This window comes from Gymnoscopelus braueri (assembly GCF_963280865.1).
Source record: "Gymnoscopelus braueri genome assembly, chromosome: 22".
Taxonomy (NCBI): Eukaryota; Metazoa; Chordata; class Actinopteri; order Myctophiformes; family Myctophidae; genus Gymnoscopelus; species Gymnoscopelus braueri.
In genome coordinates this window covers 11,816,809-11,839,629 of record NC_137624.1, presented here as the reverse complement: position 1 = coordinate 11,839,629, position 22,821 = coordinate 11,816,809, and the positions used below count along the sequence as shown (strand labels likewise).

Sequence of the window (22,821 nt, the reverse complement as noted above, 5' to 3'; positions counted from 1 at the left end):
CTAACAGGAGATCTACAAGCTTGCGACACGTCATGATGTGATACATCAAGTGAAATACTCAAGTGAAGTAAAAGTATCTCAAAAGTACTTGAGTAAATGTACATAGTTACTTTCCACAACTGGTGACTATAGGAAACATTGAAGGAGTAATGTATACACGTTAGAGTATAATTCTAGAAGAGGGGAGGGCGAGGTGTTGTTACATAAGTGCAGTGGTGTTTTGGTCGTTGGACGGGACACCACGGCGTGTGGCCAGTATCTTTTCACGCACACGCGCATGTACGGCACGGTACAGCACCATTACACCACTGCATAGTAGTATCTGTACACTTATGCTGCAGCATGAATAAAATGTCATATCATCAGTGGGGGGGGGGGGGGGGGGCAGGGGCGGGAGGGATCTCACTCTGATGTTCGATTAATGGCTAGATGTAATCTCTCCCTAAATAATGTGAGTTACAATGGAATGCAATGTTGCTCACTAATACCAGTGCAGAGGGACTTGAGTTACAGACAGAAATGTGCTGCAATAAGCCATACACACATCACTGATTGTATGCTTATAATTCTTTTAATTATAACTTTCTCATGTATGCTGTGTACTGGTGACTCACCATATTTCTCTCTAGAGTTGTAAGCATACTATATGGTACACTGCTTAACGACCAACTTATCAATATGTATGTAATAATACATACTGTATGCAATATGTAGAGTGATATGCATAGTGTTGTACAGGCTATAGAATTGTCCGGCGTGTACACTATATGCAGCTGAGTTGTTCTTTGATCGTTTAACAGCGTGTTCTTTTTAATACTATGATGTCAGTACATCCCTGAACCAGTGACACAACACAAACTCACAAACTCCTGTTCCTTTTTCTAATGCAGGGATTAAAGTCCTGACAGCAGCTGGGAAGAATAGATTGTGCAATAGTTATTTATAGACAGTAAGTGTATTTCTTTGTTTCATTTCAGATTTTTTTGTACAAGGACAGTGCACAAAGCATAAGATGATAAGTTTGCTTGCTTTGGCAAGAATAATGAACAAACAGGTGTAGCACTTTGACATGGCAGTGGTCTCATTTCACTGTATACGAGAAGTACAAATTCACATTTTAATGATTGTTGTTTTAATGACAATACAGGCTACTAGAATCTTATTGCAAATAAACAATAAATATGAAATATGTATGTATCCCAACGATAAATTAGTTATAAAAGATACAACAATGAAGTTGTATGCATTCTAAATAACTCAGAACCAGTATAGTGTGTGGAGAAAGCATAAGGGGGAGAGAGACCGTCAATTATGGTCCCTGGAACTAAACTCTAGAAAGAACCAGAAAACTTTAGAATATTTAGAATCCCACCCCACTTTTTATTAAGTACAATCATATAATGCACTTATAAAGTAAAGTTAGACGTGTACGGTGTCCTAACAACTGGAACCAAGACCAAGGGATGAATGTAGTACTTTAAAAAATACCTCCAAATCATCGCCGATGCATACAATTACACAGTCAAATCATCTGTGTTCATTTAACTCCAAGATTCTACAGATGGATCAACCAAATTGACCCATTGTATAGAGTTAAATGAACACAGAGGACTTTACAGTGTATAGCCAAAACAGAGGAAGGAGACAAATTAGTTAAATAGACAGTAATGGTGTGTTCCAGGAAACCTTACTTGGAAGGAGGCCATTTTGAGGACAGGCAAGAACTTTTTGAATTAAGAAGCCAGGGAAGGGCTCAATAAAAGAGCTAACTCTCTTTTCTTATGCTAACGCTGTACACAGTAAAATCGTGTTATTAATAATTTTACACTCAGGATTTTACAATACAAGTCACTGGAAAATGAAGTGTCTCTACACGCACGCACGCACGCACGCACGCACGCACGCACGCACGCACGCACGCACGCACGCACGCACGCACGCACGCACGCGCACATCCCCACAGGTTTGTAGACACACACAGGTGCGAGATAAATCATGTGTCAATGATGTGCATATTTGTGTGTTCTCTTTCCTGTATGTAAGTGAGCTACAAGGTTAGATGAGGACACACACACACACACACACACACACACACACACACACACACACACACACACACACACACACACACTGCAGGGCATGCAGTGCATCTGTACCGTGGTGTTTTACAGCACTCCATAGTCTGAAGGCATAAAGCCTGAATCATAGCTTCTAGGTCTGCTATTTTCGGTGCGCGACACTGTTGCGCACCGGAGTATAAATTAGGTAATAATCTTTCATATTCGCTCCCTTATCACCTGTCCCACCATGACTCAGACAATAGAACATTTAATGATGTAAGTGATCTCACTCTCTCTCTCTCTCTATCGCTCTCTCTCTCTTGCTCTCTCTCCCTCCGCAACACATTGTCACTCTCTCTTTTTCTTCATTTTCTCTCAACCTTGCTTTGTTCATGTGTAACTCTCCCTCTATCTCTTTAAACCTGTGGCGTTCCCTGGTCCCTCTCTCTCTCAACATCTTTCTATTTGTCTTATGTCGCTCTCCGTCATTCTCTCATCTCTTTCTCATTTCACCTGTCTCACACCCTTCTTCCTCTCCCACTCTCTCTCCCTTCATTCCTCTCTCTCCCTGTCAGTGTCTCTCTCTGGGCCAGGGAAATGTGCTGTGTGTGCATGGAGGTTATTTGGTGCAGGAGACCGGGAGTAATTGATAATGGTGCAGATCTTATAGCTACCAGGAGAGCTGTGTTTGTGTTTAGGGAAAGGCAATGGGAGAAAAAGGCAATGGTAGTGAAAGAAATCCGAAGGAATGGGAAAGAGACGGATACTGACAGACAGACAGACAGACAGACAGACAGACAGACAGACAGACAGACAGACAAACAGGCTAGAGAGAGCGCGAGAGAGCGCATGAGTAGGAGAACAAAACAGGAGTAGCCTACAATAAATGAGTAACAATTATTTGAACTAAAGTTGAAAGACAGCAACTATTAACTGTATCAGGGGTCTTCAACGTTTTTTTCAGGCCAAGGACAGCTTAGCTGAGAGAGAGACAAAGCAGGACCCCCATTAGTACATATTGTAATACAATTGTGCTCCATATTCTCCTGGAAGACCAGTTGCCAGGTCAAATATGGTTCAACCCCCAAAAAATGTGTCCAAAAGTTTTTTTCCTTTGAGGGAATTGAGAAGTAGTCCACAGGTTTTTCTTCCAAGTGGCTAGGGGTTGTCTCCAAGTGATGCTGCAGCATGGTGCTGATGTCTTCATAGATTAAGTTGACAGCATATTGTATCATCAGTGTTGTGTAAATGAATTGTTTTTTGTTTATTTGTTTACACAAGCATCTTTGCCAATAATATGTTGGATTCATGTTAATGTATGTAAGAATAATTCTTTTTTTTACATTTGTAACAAAGTTAAATCTTTGTTAGAAAATGTTTTTATATTTATTTTCAGCTTAATCCTTCCCCTCTTCCTCTTAAGTTTTAGATCATATTGTAAGACTGAAACTTTTGTTTCTATTCTTGCGCTATAATATTTCGATCTAGGTTGGCCAATGTTCATTTGGGGAAGGCCAGTCAAATAATCACAATTTGGCATTTTCTTTGCACTTACACTTAATTACAATAAGTACTACATCATTGACATCAATGAATGTACTTCCTATGTTGAACTTGTATATTACACAGGAGGTATGTAAATGCAATTTACTTCCCTTAAACAACTCTTGAGGTAGCCTTGTCTTGTTGATGTATTTTCTATTTTGAGCAAGACATTTAACCCTTAACTGCTCCCGGTGAGCAGGTTGGTGCCTTGCATGGTTGCCGGCCCTCCACTTCAGTGTGTGAATTTGTGTGAGAATTGCTCATGTAATCCACTTTGTAAATGGTTTGGATATAAGCACTATATAAATGCCCCATTTACATTATTATGACTTAAAGGGTCTACTCTGGCTTTTGTGTGCATGAGATCTGGGTGAAAACAGAGTAGAGGTTAAAATTACCCCAATGTTTTAAAGAGAAATACACTACTTAATTGCCCTTTTGTGATGTAGCAGTGACATCACAATGTTATGTATTTGGTTCTTTATAACAGTCACATGACAGCCACACGGTCAGTGTAAGTGATATAGAAGGGGATTATATTGTTAAAGAAAAGAGAACACAAGCCAACCAAACTAGACGAAGGAAGTGCTTTTAACAAGCATACTTTCCTAACTAGTAGTCTACTTTTGCTAGCCAAACTGCTCACTTGCTATAATAAACATTGTGATGACCAGCAGTCCATGACAGTCCATACCCTGTTTTTTGGCAATTTAGACTCACGCTGAAGATGTCGGTGTCAGGGCTGAAGGCAGAACTGAAGTTTTTGGAGTCTGTTTTTGATCCGAACCACGAACTCTTCAGGATTATTGATTGGAAGCCTGACGAGTTGAGATGCCAGTTCAACTTGACCAGAGAGAAACCGTTGATTATCCACTGCAACATAACAGAGTCCTACCCCTCTATGCCTCCAGTATGGTTTGTGGACTCTGATGACCCGAACCTGGCACAAGTTTTGGAGCGTTTGGAGGATGTGAAAGGTCTTTTGCAGCAGCTGAAGAACCTCATCTGTGACCTTTGTCAGCTGTACGACCTTCCCCAGCACTGCGATGTGAAGTTGTTGGACCAGCCCCTGCCTGCAGGCCCCGTAGGACAAGAACCAGGGCATTCGACCGCCTATGAGGTCACATCTGAGGAAGAGGAGGAAGGAGAGGAAGAGGCGGAGGATCAGGAGAAGCGATCAGTAGACATAGAAGACGTGGACCTGGATGATCTGGATCTGGATCTGGATCTGGATCTGGACTTGGACTTGGACGACTATAATTTGAAAGAGGAGGAGCCAGTGGATGATGAGAAGAATTCAGAGGAAGATGGTATCGAAAAGGAGAACCTTGCGATCCTGGAGAAGATTCGTATGAACCAGAGGCAAGATCACTTGAAAGGCACTGTGTCTGGTTCAGTGCAAGCCTCTGACAGACTCATAAAAGAGCTTAGAGAGATTTACAGGTCCCCGAGTTACAAGGCTGGAATCTATTCCGTGGAGCTTGTCAATGAGAGCCTTTATGAATGGAATGTCAAGCTGAGGACGGTGGACCCAGACAGCCCTTTACACAGGGACCTGCAAGTCCTTAAGGAAAAGGAGGGAAAGGATTACATTCTGCTAAACTTCTCATATAAAGATAACTTTCCCTTTGATCCACCAGTGTTGCGGGTCGTTTCACCTGTGCTTTATGGAAATTATGTCATTAAAAGAGATGCTCTGTGCATGGACCTCCTCACAAAGGAGGGCTGGAGCAGTGCCTATTCCATAGAGTCTGTTATCATGCAGATCACCTTCACTTTAGTTGAAGGAAAAGCCAGAGTGCAGTTTGGAGGCAGTCCGTTACAGTTCAATTTTGCCGGTAGTAGATATCCATTCATGCACTTTGACATGCCAGATCATTACCTTTTTATGAGTAGGTTCTCCTGAAGGAAGGCAGAGTCGTTTAGAACAGGGTCTGTCTGTGAGTTGGTGAGTCTTTCTTTATGTTTCACATGTCTATGCTTCTAATGTCACAAACCGCTGAACCAATCAACGCCAAAGTTATCGTGCATGCTGCCAGCAGGCCTAATGTACCTCCAAGCATTTTTGAAATATTTAACTTAATTTGATAATGTAAGTCATGTACATGATGGCCACATGAAGCCACAAGCCACACCCCGTTATTGGATCCTGTCTTGTTTTCCATTACATTTTTGTTCATGTTTTACGGTGTGGCTCCGCAGGAGGCTAGCCCCTCTATAAGAGGGTCTGGCTGTGTTTGTGTATGTGTGTGCTGTCTTCCGGAGTCTTGCTGCATGATAATGTCAGACACTACTCAGAGGGCAAAGTGGAGATGAAACAGAACCCTTCAAGATTGACACTGCATTCAAGCAGGGCTGTGTTTTTGCTCCTACTCTGTTCTCCATCTTCATTGCTGCTACCCTCCTCTCAGATAAACATCTGCCCCAAGGAGTCAAAATAATGTGCAAAACTGAGAGGGAACTTCTGCAGCAGGCCAAGGAACTAAATTCCCCAATAGTTGTCAAGTTGGTCACCGACAACAGTTATTTTACGCCACGGCTCCTATGGGGCGAACTGTGTGTCCGGGGCTAATCTATCAAACCCACTGGTCCGATCAGTATCAAATTTCTTGGCCTACTGGCCAAGGAAGTAAATCCCGGAATTTCTTTCACACACGTGTATTTGTCTAGAGGTAATCTCACATACCGCTGGAGAGTCAAATGTCTTGTGTATGCTGCCAATAGAGCAAAGAAGTACCTCCACTTTTTTATATGACGTCACAGGCTGTCCACTTGAAGTGTGAGATCCACACGAAGCCATGCTATTCCCATCCACATGATTACATTTTAATCATTACTGCTAATCATTACTGACATCATGGATGACTGATGTCATAATACTGACCTCATACATGACTAGCATCATGGACAGGCCACATGAGGAACGAGATCCGCATGGAGGCCATTTTGTTTTTGTTTTGTGAATTCATATTCTCAGATCCAGTTTATGGGATAAATATCCCGTACTTGGAGGCCGGTTTTGAGCCATGTGGAACTCCATATTTGTGGAAGACATCATCAATATGAGGATCCTTCCTGGCGACATGTTGTGAACTTGTAGATCGGCTATCTTTGCCGAAGATATCTGGTGTTGAGGGAAGGAAGACCTAGTATAGGGCCCTGGTAGGTGGCCATGGTCAACTAAGAATATAGGGTTGTTTAAATGGTTAACTTTCACAAGTTTATGCACACTTTTGTGGGAACTTAAATACATACTACTGCAGTAGTAGCAGTAGTAGTAGTAGTAGTAGGCTAGTAGTAGTAGTAGGTGTAGTGTAGTGTAGTAGTAGTTTATCTTGGTCCTATTTAACAAAACATGGATAGCTAGAGTTGAGGCTACCAAGTTGAAAATGGCCCGAAAAGCTGTAGGCTGGAGCCAAGGCTCTTTTTGCCTACCCTATTTGAAAAGTAAATTAAGTATCATCAAAACAAAACAAGAGATCACAGTTTAAAAATGGGGTACTGTAGCTACACTTGGTGTCTTGGTGTTCGGCCTTGGCGCAGAAAAACAGCTCAGTATTATTAGGAGTATTATTGCTGATGCATTGTTTGTCGACTGCTACTGTTGATCCTGTGGGTTTTAGACTGCTTACACAAATATGTTATTTTAACTGTGTGAGTGTACACAGTGTAGGCTACATGGTTACAAATGTAACCATTTGCAACAATTTTACACTTATCTACAAGGTCACAACACGTCAGGATGCAAGGCGTTGTGCTTTTGTGGATCATTGTTTGGAATGTTTTGAAGAGGTTGCCTATATAAACATTCACAAAGTGCCAGTTTGCCAGGATATTGTCAATGATATATCTTGCAGGTCTCTGGAGGGTGGAGTCAGTCAGTGTAACTGGGAGCAACCTAGTCAGTCTCCCAGGAGAATTTTAAGACCTCCGTGTCTCAGTTTGATCTCTCCATCCTACCAGTTTGGTTTGGTGGGCTTAGGCCCTGCTTTGGTTGGCGTTGCACATTGTACAGCAGCCTGCATTCACCATGCAGCTGCAACTATCTTCTGGCACACTTGTGACACTGACTCACACCTCAGCCTCATGTCTTTAGTATATTTTTGGCTCGTTCATATACAGTAGTTACATTTGTACAGTCTCATGAGCTCGGTCATGACACTGTCCTTCGCATGAGAAACACTCAACCAATCGCCTTCAAACTTGGCACTTGTATTGCTGACGCCCCACGGAAGTGCAGTGTCAATTGTGAAATTTGCCAGATCAGTGATTCTCCAGAACCAGCGCGCAGCACAATTACAATCATGTAAAGTCAATGCAAAGACGCAAATGCGCGCATATTCGCACTGACAAAGTCACCCGCAAAGGACACAATATGACATGATTGTACTGCACTAGCAATCTCAAATGTTGAGGTGTTTTTCAAAAAGGGAAATAGGAGAAAAAAATTATTCATTCTCATTGATACAATTCTAGATAAACCCTCCAACATGTGATATTTCTACAGTGCCAGGGTTGCTGATGCATTGAGTACAGTGCTGTGTTTCCAACCTCAGTGTATGACTGCATCAGCCCTGCATTGGCTACACTACTGACTTTAACTCTAAAATATTGATGAGCAATCCCAGGATAAACCTCTTTTTCCCTCTGGCCCTGAGGTTAACATCATAATGAAAATGCTAACGCCACATACAGTGAGTAATACTGTATAGTACACACACTGTAACATAGACACGTGTGGTACTACATCACAAGCTTAAACACAAACACCACTCTGCATACCTAAGCAGACATATTGTGTAAGGACACTTTCTTGCATGGACTGTAGATGTGCATGTGCAAGTGCACTGTACATACATAAATGTAGCTAGCGTGTGCACACACACGCACGCACGCACGCACGCACGCACGCACGCACGCACGCACGCACGCACGCACGCACGCACGCACGCACGCACGCACGCACGCACGCACGCACGCACGCGGAGAGCTTGCCATTTTAACAAGTCTAATAGTGCTGACATCATCCTCAGCCTTTTAATCATAACATTTATGTGTATGGTCTTATTTTTAAATCTTCAAATAAAGAAGAATTAAAGACAAATGGGGAAACTGCAGTATTACTTGCATTGCACCCAGGGGACATTTGCCACACCTAAAAAGTCAAATATCTTTCTATCCTTTCTACTTCTCAAAAGCATATGATGAAGAAACTGGTGCTGCAAGTTTCCTTCTCGTCTAAGATGAGGCATTACTGTGCTATTCTTTTTACAGCATCCACGTGAGTCAGACAATCCAATGGGAAGATCAATTCAAGTTAGGCCTATTTCTTTGGTAGGCGTGACGGTGTTACCTAGTATTCAGCATTCAGAATGAACTACATGTAGCCTGAGACTTTATTTTTCATTCTTAATTGTTGCCCATTGGTTGACTTTTGTGATGAATCTGTTTTTGTACAAGCACTTCATGAATAAAGGTGACATGACGGATTATTCTGCCAAAAATCTGGGCGTGGGATAATTATATTCTAGATGTCTTATGTTTAAATTTGTAGTATATTCCTGGTCCAAGGTCGATTTTATTATCTAAGCCACAGGTTTTCAAAGTGGGGGCCCCGGTGTTGTGCTCCACCCCAGCAATCCATCTCCCAGGGGTGTAGCACATTGAAATAGGGATACCAGAATAAGCCTCTCCGAACTACTTACTACTTATTATCAAAGTTTTCCAAACATTTTCAAAAAGATTTCATACTAGCGAAAACCCTGTAAGTAGATGGGATATTTTTATATTTTGGCATTTTTCATTTTTTTGTGAGCCATTTCAAAATATTTGGGGGTCCTTGGCATGGGAAGGTTTGGGAACCCCTGATCTAAGTAATTACTTTGCCACTCCATCCTTTTATCAAACACAAAACCAGCAAGAAACCATTCTCTGCAGGTTGTGTCAGTCTCATCAAATATGTAGGGTTAGGCTCAGTCAGTAGTACCCAGTGCTCTGTATTTGCATGACCTTGTGTTGTATGGCCTTATTCAAAGAGATGGCTTACTCAACTGTGACAAATTTGTAGTAGGCCTACTAAATTATTCAAAACACTTCGTAGTACCATGCATACATAAAGGTTTGCCCCAGTAACGGCAGGGCTCTAAGCATGCCTATGTCAGTCTGTCTATCCAGCTGTCGGTGATTTACTACCAAACTAAATATCTCGCCAACTACTAGCGAGATTGCCATGGAATTTTCTGTGCACAATCGTGCTCCCCAGAGGATGAAGTCTGCTGTCTTTTTTATGACACCATAGCCTTAGCACAGGTCAAACCTTCCACTTGCACACAAGATACAGTATCTCAATCTAACTGAATCTAACTGGCAGATGACAGGATGAACCCTACTGATTTTGGTGATCCCATGGCCTTTCCTCTAGTACAGGGGTTCTCAAACTTTTTTATACCGCGACCCCATATTATGAGGGAAATGTTTTGGCGACCCCATTTTTCTCTGTCGCGGTAGCTGTTGGTAACTGGTCTGGTTGTCTGTCTGTGAGAACTTGTTTTACTAGAGCTATGTTCCATCCGTTAACATAATCACTAATTAAACATGTTTCTATTCCAATGGAAATAATCATAACTGTTTATTTTCACCCTTACTCTTATATGTGAGATGTTCTGTACTTTACAGATTACTACTGTACTATACAGGTCATACTTGAATTTGATGATATGCAGTCAAGATTTCACCTGTTTCAAGGTCAGTCTCCTGGAAGGAGCCCCCAACATTGGCCACACAAACGGCGCTCTGGTCATTGCTGACGCCGATGTGTGCAGGCTGCTCAAGCGTGTCAACACTCGTAAAGCGGGTACGGCCAGATGGCATCGCATTGGTCGGTGATAAGAACGGAAGCGACACAGCTGGCTGGTATAGTACGTATATACATATTCAGCCTTTCCCTTTCTCTGTGTACAAGTCATCCACCATTATTCTGGTACCTGCGTCCTGAGCCCCCTCCTCTAGTCTCTGTATACCCATGACTGCGTAGCCACACACAGCTACAACTTGGCGATTAAGTTTGTGGATGACACGACAGTGATAGGCCTGATCACCTATACAATGATGACCCTACAGGTGAGGTCAGCAACCTGAATGGTAACAGCATGGCTACATGACACTGAGCTGGCCATCTGAAGATACACAAAAGAAGAAGGCCCGGAATAGCAGGCTTCTGTAAAACTTTTTCCACCAGACAACCGGGTTTATGAACAATGTTCACCAATGGCCTGTGCCTGTCACACACACTCTCTCTCTCTCTCACTCACTCACTCACTCACTCACTCACTCACTCACACAAATGCTGTTAAACAATCGCATACAGTATACATATGCAGAACAGCACACACACAGCACCTAACACACCATACATTACACTATATACCGTCTATATATAATATTTAGAGGTAGGACCAAAGCACACAGCATCTAACAAAGGCACCTTACATTGCGCATTTGTTATTGTGTTATATTCTAGCACTATATTTATTATGTATTACTATTATTATTTTATTGCTATCTTGTGCATTTTTTTTTATTGGCCTTGGTCCGTGGTGCAATGTCAACCCTGCAAGAACAATGAATGCATAACTACTGACAAAGTACATGGACATACAGTAAATGACTCACATACTGTATAGTGCCACAGCACACTGAAACAGCAGATAGAATGGCAGAAAAGCAGACTTTTTGGTTGACTCCGCGATAGCGCATAATAATGGACAAATATGTAGAATATTCAGTCCCAGAATACTAGAAGTAGTTGTAGTGTGGTGGTTCTACTGAAGACAATTTATTTCCAAAGTCCTCACTGACATGACACTGTTGGGTCCCATCATTAGGTTAACTGTGTAGGAAATAGGCACTGTGGTACAAATAGAGTAGTGACTTGTAACCATTATTTCCCCAGTAGCAGAACTTCCAGCATGGTAGATAATAACCATATGAGAAACAGTGCTGGAAGCAATACATAATTTAACAATATCGTATATATTATAGTATAGCCTATATACTGCAGCAGCAGTGGCAGAAGATGCACCGTGCACAGGCCAACAACAGGTAAAAAATGAAAAGTGCAATCGTGCAATATAGAGCTCTAAAGTTCAACTTGTGCATTATAGAGAAAAAGTTGTGGTAGGGGGAGGTTTCATACTGTAGGTGAACATTGTGTGTGTGTGCGTGCATGCGTGTGTGTGGGGTGGGGGGTACAGGGTGAACTACAGTAAGGGCTTTCATGTAGAATGGCTTTGGAGGGGAAGCTGTGACATTGGTTTGCTGTGTGTGTGGAAATGATACTGTGCTTAAGTGTATTCCTTGGAAGATTGGGTCAGCAGGTTTTTTCCACGAGCTGGTGAACTCGCTTCACCTTCTGACTCTGGTGATGTGCAGAGGCCTATAGACAGTCAGAGGGTAGATGACAGCCCCGTGGTCCCATCAGTAGATAGAAGAGGTTGCGAGCACACTCAATGACACAGAATACAAATACTGTAAAACTGCCCGGTCCAGAGGGGTCATGACTGGCGTTGCCTTTGATACAGTGAAGCTGCAGGGTCAAGAGGAGTCGTTCAGGCGTTGACTTTCCTGAGCAGGGGGAAAGCAGTCTCTGCTAGAACTTATTGCGGATTGTGGTTATTGTTTTGGTAACACAAATTGATGATGTATAAATGCATTAACAAAGCATCACATTAATAGTTACATGATTATTTATCAAAGCTATGATAAATGTATCATTTGATAACCAATATCTTTTTCCCCCAATAAGAGTATACTTGAATTGATATTATATTATAATCAAAATGAATTAATGTCATCCCTAGTTGACATTTTAACATGAAAAAAATAACTGATGTACTGTAGTTAATGTGAATTTAGATCAGAGGGTTGTATGTTAAATGTACTAATTATTTATCCACTTTTTGATGAAACACCATAAACCTTTATAAAACAGCAGTGGTTGAGGGATAGTACTGTACTATATGTCATCAACAGAACGCATAACCCATCCTCTCCTGCTTTCTCTCCTTATTGTATTAATCTTACCCGTAACCCATTTCCTTTTAAACCTTTCCTTGTTTGTTGTAGTATTTTTTAATACCTGTATTGAATCAGTACGTTCATGCACAACCAGCAGGCTCATTCTGCGACCATGGAAAAGTTGTTTTTCTTGTTAAACCAAATATCACATTCTCTAAGGATTTGCTCAGTAGCTCCACAAAATGTGCTCGTGGTGTAAACATTTATTTACATTTACGATTTTGAAGAATAGGATGCGGTGCATGATGGCATCGGTGCACTGGTACATTGTTTTAGAAAATGCTGCTATTTGAAATGGGCCTAACGACCAACGAACATCAATAAATGTGGTGAACCATACTATGAGTTTACCTTTATAATTTGCTGAGCAGCACGGTATTTTGAAGCAATACTCTGTTTCTTGATTTAAAAAATGGATGTCGACATACAGTACAGTGTTATCAGCGTGCCCTTACAATTTGATGAGCTGGTCTTTGTAGCTTTGTAGCCAAACCACACGCTGCGCCTGCCATTGCAGCTGGACTCTGATGATATATTCATAAATGAACCATGAACAGTGGAGGATTGTGTGTGCATGTTGTTATGTATACGGCATTGAGTGTGACAGGGGTGGAGATGGGGGGGGGGGTAGTTTATAGCGAGCCATAGCCTAATTTAACCTTCATCTTAGCAAAGGGAAGCTTTTCATTTATGACTGACCAAGACCAAGAGAAGAGTTGTAAATCAATGCCCAATAAACACTGTGTGTGTATGTGTGCAGTGGTGTAAAGTAACTAAGTGCATTTACTCAAGTACTGTACTTAAGTACACTTTTGAGGTATTTTTACTTTAGTGGAGTATTTAAATTGTTTTGTACTTTTAATTCTACTCCACTACATCTTGGAGACAAATATTGTACCTTTACTAATTACTTTAGTACTTTAGTTATTAAGCACTTCAGCCCTATTTAAACTTTGGCTATTTGAAAATAGCCGATCTACAAGCTCACAATGCCGCTTATATATCTGCTATTTTAAAAAGATTTTTTATACATTTTAGACATTATGATAACTTCTGAAACGGGACATTCTGCACAATGAGGACTTTTACTTGTAACAGAATTGTGTGTGTGTGTGTGTGTGTGTGTGTGTGTGTGTGTCTCCTCTCCCTCTCAGAATTACAATTACGATGAACAAGAAGAAATGTATCTTTTCACTAAAGTTTGGTCGTTCACTTGTCTGTACTTTAAGAACAATCTCCTCATCAAAGCTACTGAATCAAATAGACGTTTATCGCCCTGCACCTCTCCCATGGGCTCTCATTTATTGTATACTCCTCCTGCTGCTGTTCCTCCTCCTCATCCTCCTCCTCCCAGTTCTCCTCCTGGTCCTACACCCCCCTCCCCTCCCATTCTCCTCCTCCTCCCCCTGTTTCCACCCTAATGTTGAGCCAACGCCCAGATGGTGCAGTACTGCATAGTCTCCCTTTTCCAAAAAATGCCTCTGCCTGTGCCCCTCCCTCTTCTTGTTTCACTATACCTCTCTTTCTTTCTTTCTTTCTCTCTCTCTCTCTCTCTCTCTCTCTCTCTCTCTCTCTCTCTCTGCAATGAGGCAATGAGGATGTGTACTGTGTGTGTGTGTGTGTGTGTGTGTGTGTGTGTGTGTGTGTCACTCGCTCAACAAACATGGAACAGAAGGTATATTATATAAATATATACATAATGCTCAATAATGAAGTATGTTTTTTAATGTAACAATGTCAAACACTATTTGACTTGTTCAACCAGGAACTCACTTTCTTGAGTGGGATAAGTTTTATTTTTTAATTTCAATTTGCATATAAAAACATATCAAAACATAAGAAAATGGAAAAATGCATTCCACCATAAACAAAAGAAAAAACAAACAATACAAAAAAAAGTTAACCCTTCAATATGATAACTCATGGTAACTTGATATAGTTGTTGTTGCTGCTGGTGTCCCTCGGGAGTGTCATTGTGTGATATATATATAATATGAAAAAACTGTATCCATTTGGTTCATAATGGAAACTGGAGGGAAGAAAGACGTGGATTGCATCATCAGGGAGAAGGATGGCAGCATCAAAGTGGGCGCAGACCAGAGTGCAGGCATTAAGCCTGATTTATACTTCACCGCTCGACGGTGTATACATTTAATAATTCTTGGAATGAAAGATCGAAAAGAACCCCGCCATTACTTTGGAACTCGGACAGGATGGTTGAGAGATTTTATTTTTTTCCACCATGGTGTTGATATCCCAAGATGCATTTTCCTTTCTGATTAATGACAAACAGAGGAGCAGAGATGATGGTGCATGAGGGAAATATCAATAGTAATGGTGGAGGATTGCAGTGGTATTAAGTGCAGTATTCTTCTGTTGCAATGCAATGCTATGTTCTAGATTGCAGTCTTTTGTAGGTCAGTGGGTTCAGCATGGACATATATCTCTGCCAGGGTCATGAGGTCGTAAGTGTCTGTGTCACTCTATTCCCTGTAGTTGTCAATGGGTAAGACATAGAACTCAGAGTGGATACTGTTAAGGTTACCCACTTTCAGCCTGACGTCCCTATTTTGGGCATTTTCACAATTGTTTTAAATAGCGAAAATAGCCGATCTACGAGCTCACAACTTGTGGACCATATACCATAGGGTTTAACCATTTAAACCCATAATGTGTTGACCGGAGTCCCCGGGGGGGACGTGTTGTGAGCTTGTAGATCTGTTTTTTTTCACCCAGTGTTTGACCCAGAATAGGGACACTAGCAATCATGTGGTTAACTCATTAAGTGCCAAAAATATTTCTGGCTATATCACCCCTGTGCCAAGGCCAAAAATACATTGTAAAAAAAAAGTGCTTTGGAGCCGAGATACAGCCTTTTCAGTTTTCAAGTTAAACAAGAAGTGAATGGAGCAGCAAATCTTCAAATCATCATATCTTGGGTTCTGAACCTTTTTTTTCAAAAAAAAAAAAAAAAAAAAAAAAATTTTTTTTTTAGTTTTTTTTTAGTTTTTTTAGTTTTTTTTTTCATGACGTCTCAGACGTCATTGGCACTCTGGGCTTATGAAAAACGTGACGTCTGCGACGTCATTGGCACTGAATGAGTTAAGTGGTTAAGGGCTTGCTTCCCACAGAGGACAATCATGGATGTATTGTTTACGGTGCCTTGAATCTAATCAATATAAATGTATCCCATGTTGTATTATGCGGTTTTCTGCACTGTCACACAATGTCATGTTATGCCATGGACTATTGTGTTATGTAATGTAATGTAATGTAATGTAATGTAATGCAATATTGTGTCATGTCACAACGCCACCTTAGTGTGTAGAGAGGCCGGCTGGTACTCAGATGGTCACTGGTTCAGTAATACCTGACAAAGAGTCCCTGAGCGAGACAACATAACATAACCCCTAACTGTTCCTCCTGAATGATAATAATCATCATCTTCATCATCATCATCATTATCATAATAACTTTATATATATAGCACCTAAATAGAAAAAATACACAATAAAGGCAAGAAAGCAAGAAAAACTAATCACAATTTAAAAGGATGCTAATAGAAAATTAACAACTATCAACAGGTAAAAGCTGATACAGAAATTCGAGGGGGATTAGACTATAGTGTGTAAGAAAAGAAAAGGGTGGTTATATAACCAAAAGGCTTTTCTGAACATAATGTATATGTTTTCAGAAGTGATTTAAAGGATATGATAGTATCAGCTTGTCAAATAGACTCGGGTATAGGGCATTCCAGATTTTAGGAATAAATGCCCATCATGACCATCTGAGCAACCACCCAGCAATCAGCTGGGTGAAGCTGAAACAGAATGTCCCCTGCAGGATTAATGGCCTACTGTACAAATCAAAATCACACACACACCACAAGGCTGTGTTATTTTGGGCAACGGCGGCCGCCCAAAGTAAGGTTCCAACATTGTCATCGTCATTTTCTGCACCGTCATGCCGTGGGTATAGTGCCAGCCAGCCAGGTGAAGGGGATCAGACGTCCGCACCGCACCACCTCCCTTAATCTAAAGAACAATGTATTTGCCGTCGCTCTTAGCAGAACCACTGCAAAGCAAACACATTTACTGTAATGTAACTCTTGTAAAAGAGGGGCTCAGTCGATGTGCATTGATCGCGCCAGTGCAAGCTGTGTCCTCAAGTGCTCCGGAGCTGCTCCGTCAGAGGCTGCTGAGTAATCTAAGCCTCAAAGGTCAGCAGATTTCCTGGCAGGATGAGGATGAGGCGAGGCTGCAGGCAGGCAGCTCCAAAATAAAAAAAACAAAAACGTGACGGAGTGGAATTGGTCTGGGTTTAGAGAGAGAGAGCAAGGGATTTCTAATCAACACCTCTCAAAGCAGCTCATAATTCTCCCTGCAAATTGCCTTCACAGAAACTTGAATGCTATATCCTGCAGTACCTGGGGTTTACTGGGGAGAACTCCTGGAAATGTCTGGGTGAAATAAACACAAGCTTATCGTCATCAGCCATTCTTTTAAAAGGGCTTTGACGATGAAAAAGGAGACTGTATTACAAATGATGCAGAATTTCCAAAACGCGCTAGTCCCCTCATCAGCATTTCAGACAGAATGAGAGAAAGTTTGCATTATTCTTCTCCTTGACAGGAAGCTGGTCTGCAGTATTGTGGTGTCTTGGCTCCCACAGCGGTGACTCTGAGAGAATTTTTGACCTCCTGCCAAGTGCTTTTTTGCCCCCTAGCACTTTGATTTTCACAGAGTGGCTATAGCATGCCTGCTTCTAATGATCAATAGCCCCTAATGGACAAGTGGTCAAGTGTGCCACATCAGACTAGAAAAGAACACAGAGATTCTTTTCTTTGACCTGAAGCCATTTGCTTTATGATAAGCATACATTTATTAGCCTAATTTAATTTCCACTTGCTTTTTAAATGTGCAGAGGTCATTCCGAGAGTACACAGCATGGATATTTGTCTCATCTAATTCAATCTCATATTTCAGTTCAGCCTGGAAAATATAACAATATATATAGAAAACCTTTTCTCAGTAAGTGAAAAAAATAACAACCTGCCAGTGGATGAGATGGTTTTATTGTAACGGCTTTTTTCAATAAAATCCTTGAAATGACTGACAGGTTTTTATGCAATATGCAGACCTCTCCATCTATCATTCAAGATAATGTCACGTATTTCAAAGTACATTTTTGAGGCATTTTTACTTAATAAAATAATAATGTGAAGAAATGCTGGAAAGAGAGGACTGAGAGACGATAGGACAGGTCAGATAGTGTTTTAGTTTTTCGTGTTTTCTCTTCTTTTTTCACTTGCACTGCTAACCTATTTTTCACTTGGAACAACGATAATTCATCTGGGAGACTTTTATGACAGACAATTTGATGTTGTTGAATTAAACAAAACGTATTCTTAGTTTTACTGTTACAAGTTACATTACCTTCTATCATTATGCGTTTTTAACGAGAAATAGCGTACGGTAGAGTTTAAAAGGATCCAAGTGATACATGATGACCACCGATTTCACAAATATTTGCATACACATTGAAGTTTGTTTTCTCTGTGGCATCATTTGAGTCATTTGTATTGATATTCTCAACTATAATATTGACACAAGCTAAAAATACCCTCTTGCCACCAGTAGCCTACACATATCAAGGTGATTTCAGTGACATCTGAGTGACTTCAAAGTCGACCAGATCACGTTTAACTTGCTAATGGGAATTCCTTGTTGTTTACAGCATTGGTGTCTAATGTCTTCTCTTTTAATATTGATTGTTACAATGTTTGTTTGTAGGATGCTGACCTATTGATTGGGGTGTTTAACAAAAAATCTGAGCAAAATGCTCAGACTTTGATGCTGCTCTCACCTTTGAATTTAAACTACTGTACGTGTAATACATTCCTAAAGCACATAGAAATACAATTATTCTAAATATGCACACATGAGGACATTATACTGTCTCTCCTTTCTTTCTCTGTCTCTCGTGCACGCACACGCACGCACGCACCCACACACACACACACACACACACACACACACACGCACACACTCTCTCTCTCTCTCTCTTCCTCTCACTCTATTTCTGGATAGGTGCAGTGCAGTTTTGAGCTACCAAACGACACACTGAATCACCCCCTCAATGCAGAGAAATTGAGAGAGAGAGAGAGGGAGAGAATGAGAGTTCCATGCTTTATTTATCTACTGGAACTTTACTGGCATCTACAGTTTAAAGTGTGAATGCACAGCTAAGAGACAATTAAACCACCCCTTTTGGAAAATCATTGAATGGTTTGTCTATTATGATCATATAAAGTTGGATTCTATTTTGAGCTGTTTGTGCAATAATTTGAAAATATGTAGTCTTATCTGCTTATTATAATACAAATCATTATTGTTATTCATTATTGCTATTTGCTTTTGATAATAATAACAACCTGCTGGTTGTTTTCCTTTTTCTGTCTATACAGTAGCTGCTCTACAAGGCCCCCTCATGTTTTTTCTGTGCACTAAATATCTTCGCTGAAAATAGCCCATCTTCAAGCTTGTAGATTGGCTATTTTTGCCAAATGTTCACCCCAGAAAAGAACACGCCCCATAACCTGGCCTTGATGGGCTCCTTCATACACTTCAGAGCTCACAATAGACTGTAAATTGGATGCAGCAGCAGTGCTGGCTGAATCCCAAAGTCATGCTTGCACACAATGCAAGTCATGCTCAAGGGCAGCAGGGACAAAGCGAGTGACGGTTTAAAAAATGAGCCAAGCTTGTATGACAAATTTAGATGTTTAGATGGCAATGTTCAACAACCCCAATATTGTGTGTGTGTGTGTGTGTGTGTGTGTGTGTGTGTGTGTGTGTGTGTGTGTGTGTGTGTGTGTGTGTGTGTGTGTGTGTGTGTGTGTGTGTGTGTGTGTGTGTGTGTGTGTGTGTGTGTGTGTGTGTGTGTGTGTGTGTGTGTGTGTGTGTGTGTGTGTGTGTGCGTGCGTCTTGAAGTACAAATTCAACTTGAAGTCCAAACCTACATTACTATTCGTGTTCTGAATAGAAACCCATTTAATCTCTGGGGATCAATACAATACTTATATTATCTAGACATAAATGGCTCTGTCCAGTCTTATACCTTTGCTTTGCTGAAGGAAGCCTGTACTGCAGCATCCTTGTTGGCACCTTTCCAGGCACAAAAGCACCTGGCAAAGAAGGTAGTATATGTTTCCTTGGGTGATTGCGTTGTACCTGGTTCATTTCTTTCAAACGGATGCTATGGAGTGTGGCTATCTCTTCTGTCTGGCCTCCAGACAATTTAAAAATCTGCTCGCTAATCTTTTTTTTTTTGTGTAATTGTTTTAATTAGGGTGTCTTATTGTTTTTATTATTATTATTGTTTTCTATACTCTGTTCCTTGCTTGCTTTTCCAATACATTACTTGTTTTTATCCTGTTATTATTTCAGTATTGTAATTCTGTTGTAATCATTGAAAATGTATAACCGAGAAAAGAAATGAAGGTTGAATGAATGAATGAAAAGACAGGATGCAGATCCCTGGAAGATGTAAGAAACAGACTGGCTCCTTTTACATAAAACAGGGACTCGTGCAAGGAATTAACAACTGTATGGTGTTCTTTATTCAGCACAGGTTCCCCTTTAGGGCTGTCAGTCTCCCTCTATAATCTCATTCCAATTTTAATGTTTAAAAATATATATATATTAGAATATATATTGATTTGTTAATGCTCAAATTTTGCCTATTATTGTGTACCTAATACGCTTACCAATGAATACTACAAGCTATAACATGTGGTTGTTGTGTACCTTCGATCCACAAGAGGGCATTCCAACCACCAAAATATTTTGTTTTCACTAACATTAGAAAACATTTACAGAATGATGACATTCAGTCATTCTGAATATACTTCCTTTATACAATTATCATTGTAATTGTACATGACAGGAGTGAAACTGACTTTGAAGAGTGGCTGGAAGATGTGCAAGACTTGCATGGGCCTTGCATGGGATACTGCCAAATGAAATATCCTAATGTGGCAAATCATTGTGTCCGGGCCGGGCAACGCATGCCATCACTTGACGATCAACTGAGAAATTTGGTAGGATTGTTGACTTGTAAATAAATGAATTATAGGCTAATTGGTATTTCTGTATTCTGCGTTGTGAGCTTCTAGAGCTATTTTTGACAAACTATAAAATAGGGCTAAAGTGGTTGTTCCTCATTTTGCTGGGAACCCCCTGCACTGGGACCCCACTTTGAGAACCACTGATCCAAGAGTAGGCAACATGAGATATAAGGAAACCCCTCCAGTCACCTTGCAAGCTCATTGCATTAATTTCCATTGTGAAGGAGTAAAGTGCACACATACCTTAGTATGCTTCTGTGTATCATTCAGATATTGAGACCAGGCTTATTATATAGCCTACTAATTATCTCATTGCATTAGTAGACGTTTAATTAAATGCACCCATCGCATAGGCCCATACTAGACCAGACTGGTGAAGAGTATAGAATCTACAACATTTCCTAAATATTCATAAGGATTATGGACTGAAATCATGCCAGTTAGTATGTGGCTCAGAGTTGCAGTGTTCATTTACTTGTAACTCATTGTGTACAAATTACTGCACCCATTTGGTTACATTTATACACTCCAGCTGCTGCACACACATTATTCATTTATTTGCAATTCATTTCGATATTTATTTATTTTTAAATATCAAGCTGTGGTAATAACAAATTGCCACCACCTGGTGGTGGTAAAACACTTGTGTATTTGCATTTGGGGAGGTGAGATGTGCATGCACTGTCTTGTCTGTAGTCTGACCTTGGCGTTTTATTGCCTTGTTTGTCATCAAGGAAATCCTCAATCTAAACAAGATACATTGCTTCCATGATACGTTTCTATTGTTATCACTAGTGTTACTCTGACAGACAATATGGGGAAAATATTGTCAACTGAGCAGACCCTGCTAATCACTCTCTCACACACACACACACACACACACACACACACACACACACACACACACACACACACACACACACACACGCCTTATCAGATGTGGAATCTGTAAAGTGAACATCTATCTAGAGGTTAAGCGAGAACAAAGCATTCTGTGAAGCACATGCAGGTGCAAATACAAATACACAGGCCCCATTATTTATAGAGATAGGAATAAAATTGTAAAGACAGAAGCATTTATTTACGGGTCTATAAAAAACATATAGAAACCGAAAGTGTCTCATAAATCATGAGCCAATAGCTTTACCTACCACTACCTGGCTTTGACCTTTGGACTTATTGTTTGCAACATAATACTAATAATAATATAATTATTATATTGTAAAAACTGTATGCCAGAATGTAATTGTAATAGGCCTATATCTTGTACGACTTGTATATGAAATGACGTGGAGAACATCGTTTTCAATGCAAGACAGGGAAATACTTGCCCTTTACTGTGGATGGTGTACTTGGTGTACTCAGCCTGAAGACAGGGAGTCATTAGTGTCAGGAAGGGTCTCAGGTCTCAGACCAGGGAGAGGGGGGCTTGCATGTTGATAAGGGCCTGGCACCGAATGGTATTCAGGACTTAGGACAGCATTCACTGCGCCACCGCCTCATATAGTTTAAAGGTTGTGAGGGCCCATTTTTCAAGGTAGCTGGGGCTGGACAGTTATGCACCAAATGTCCCAGTCCTCCGCATGGATAGTAGCCAGACTGGGACCTCTGTCCCATCCTCTGCCTCGTCGGTTGTCCTCGTGGCTGGTGGGGGACCAGGAAGTGTCCATGGGACACACGGGAATGTGTTCCTGAAACCTGCAGGACGAATTCCTGTCGAACTGTGCTGGGTCTGGACATACAGATCAGCCGCATACAGTAGGCTCTCAAACTCTCCCTTTCTCCCCTCATTCTGATAAATATTTGGTTCCTGACTGTTGGTAGGTTGGCCAGCCAGATCTGCTTTAGGGTGGCCATGAGGGTGACGCAGTTTCGTCGTTCCTCTGTGCGGAGGCTGAGGGATCCATTTCCATGTCATGTGTCAGTTTACTGCTAAGATCATAGACATTAAAAATGCTCAAAAAAATAACCCTTTCCCTTGCAGAATACAGTATAAGCAGTTTCACGTTCCAC

At 40.9% G+C, this 22,821-nt stretch overlaps 1 protein-coding gene across 1 annotated transcript; it reads left to right on the top strand.

The window, feature by feature from the left end:
- Positions 1-4,332: 4,332 nt before the first annotated feature.
- On the top strand, positions 4,333-5,511 carry LOC308078844 (ubiquitin-conjugating enzyme E2 Q2-like; the record flags this gene model as incomplete). Its single annotated transcript, XM_080420188.1, has 1 exon — positions 4,333-5,511. One exon carries the CDS (start codon positions 4,333-4,335, stop codon positions 5,509-5,511), a length of 1,179 nt encoding a protein of 392 aa, XP_080276314.1.
- Between the last annotated feature and the right edge of the window lie 17,310 nt (positions 5,512-22,821).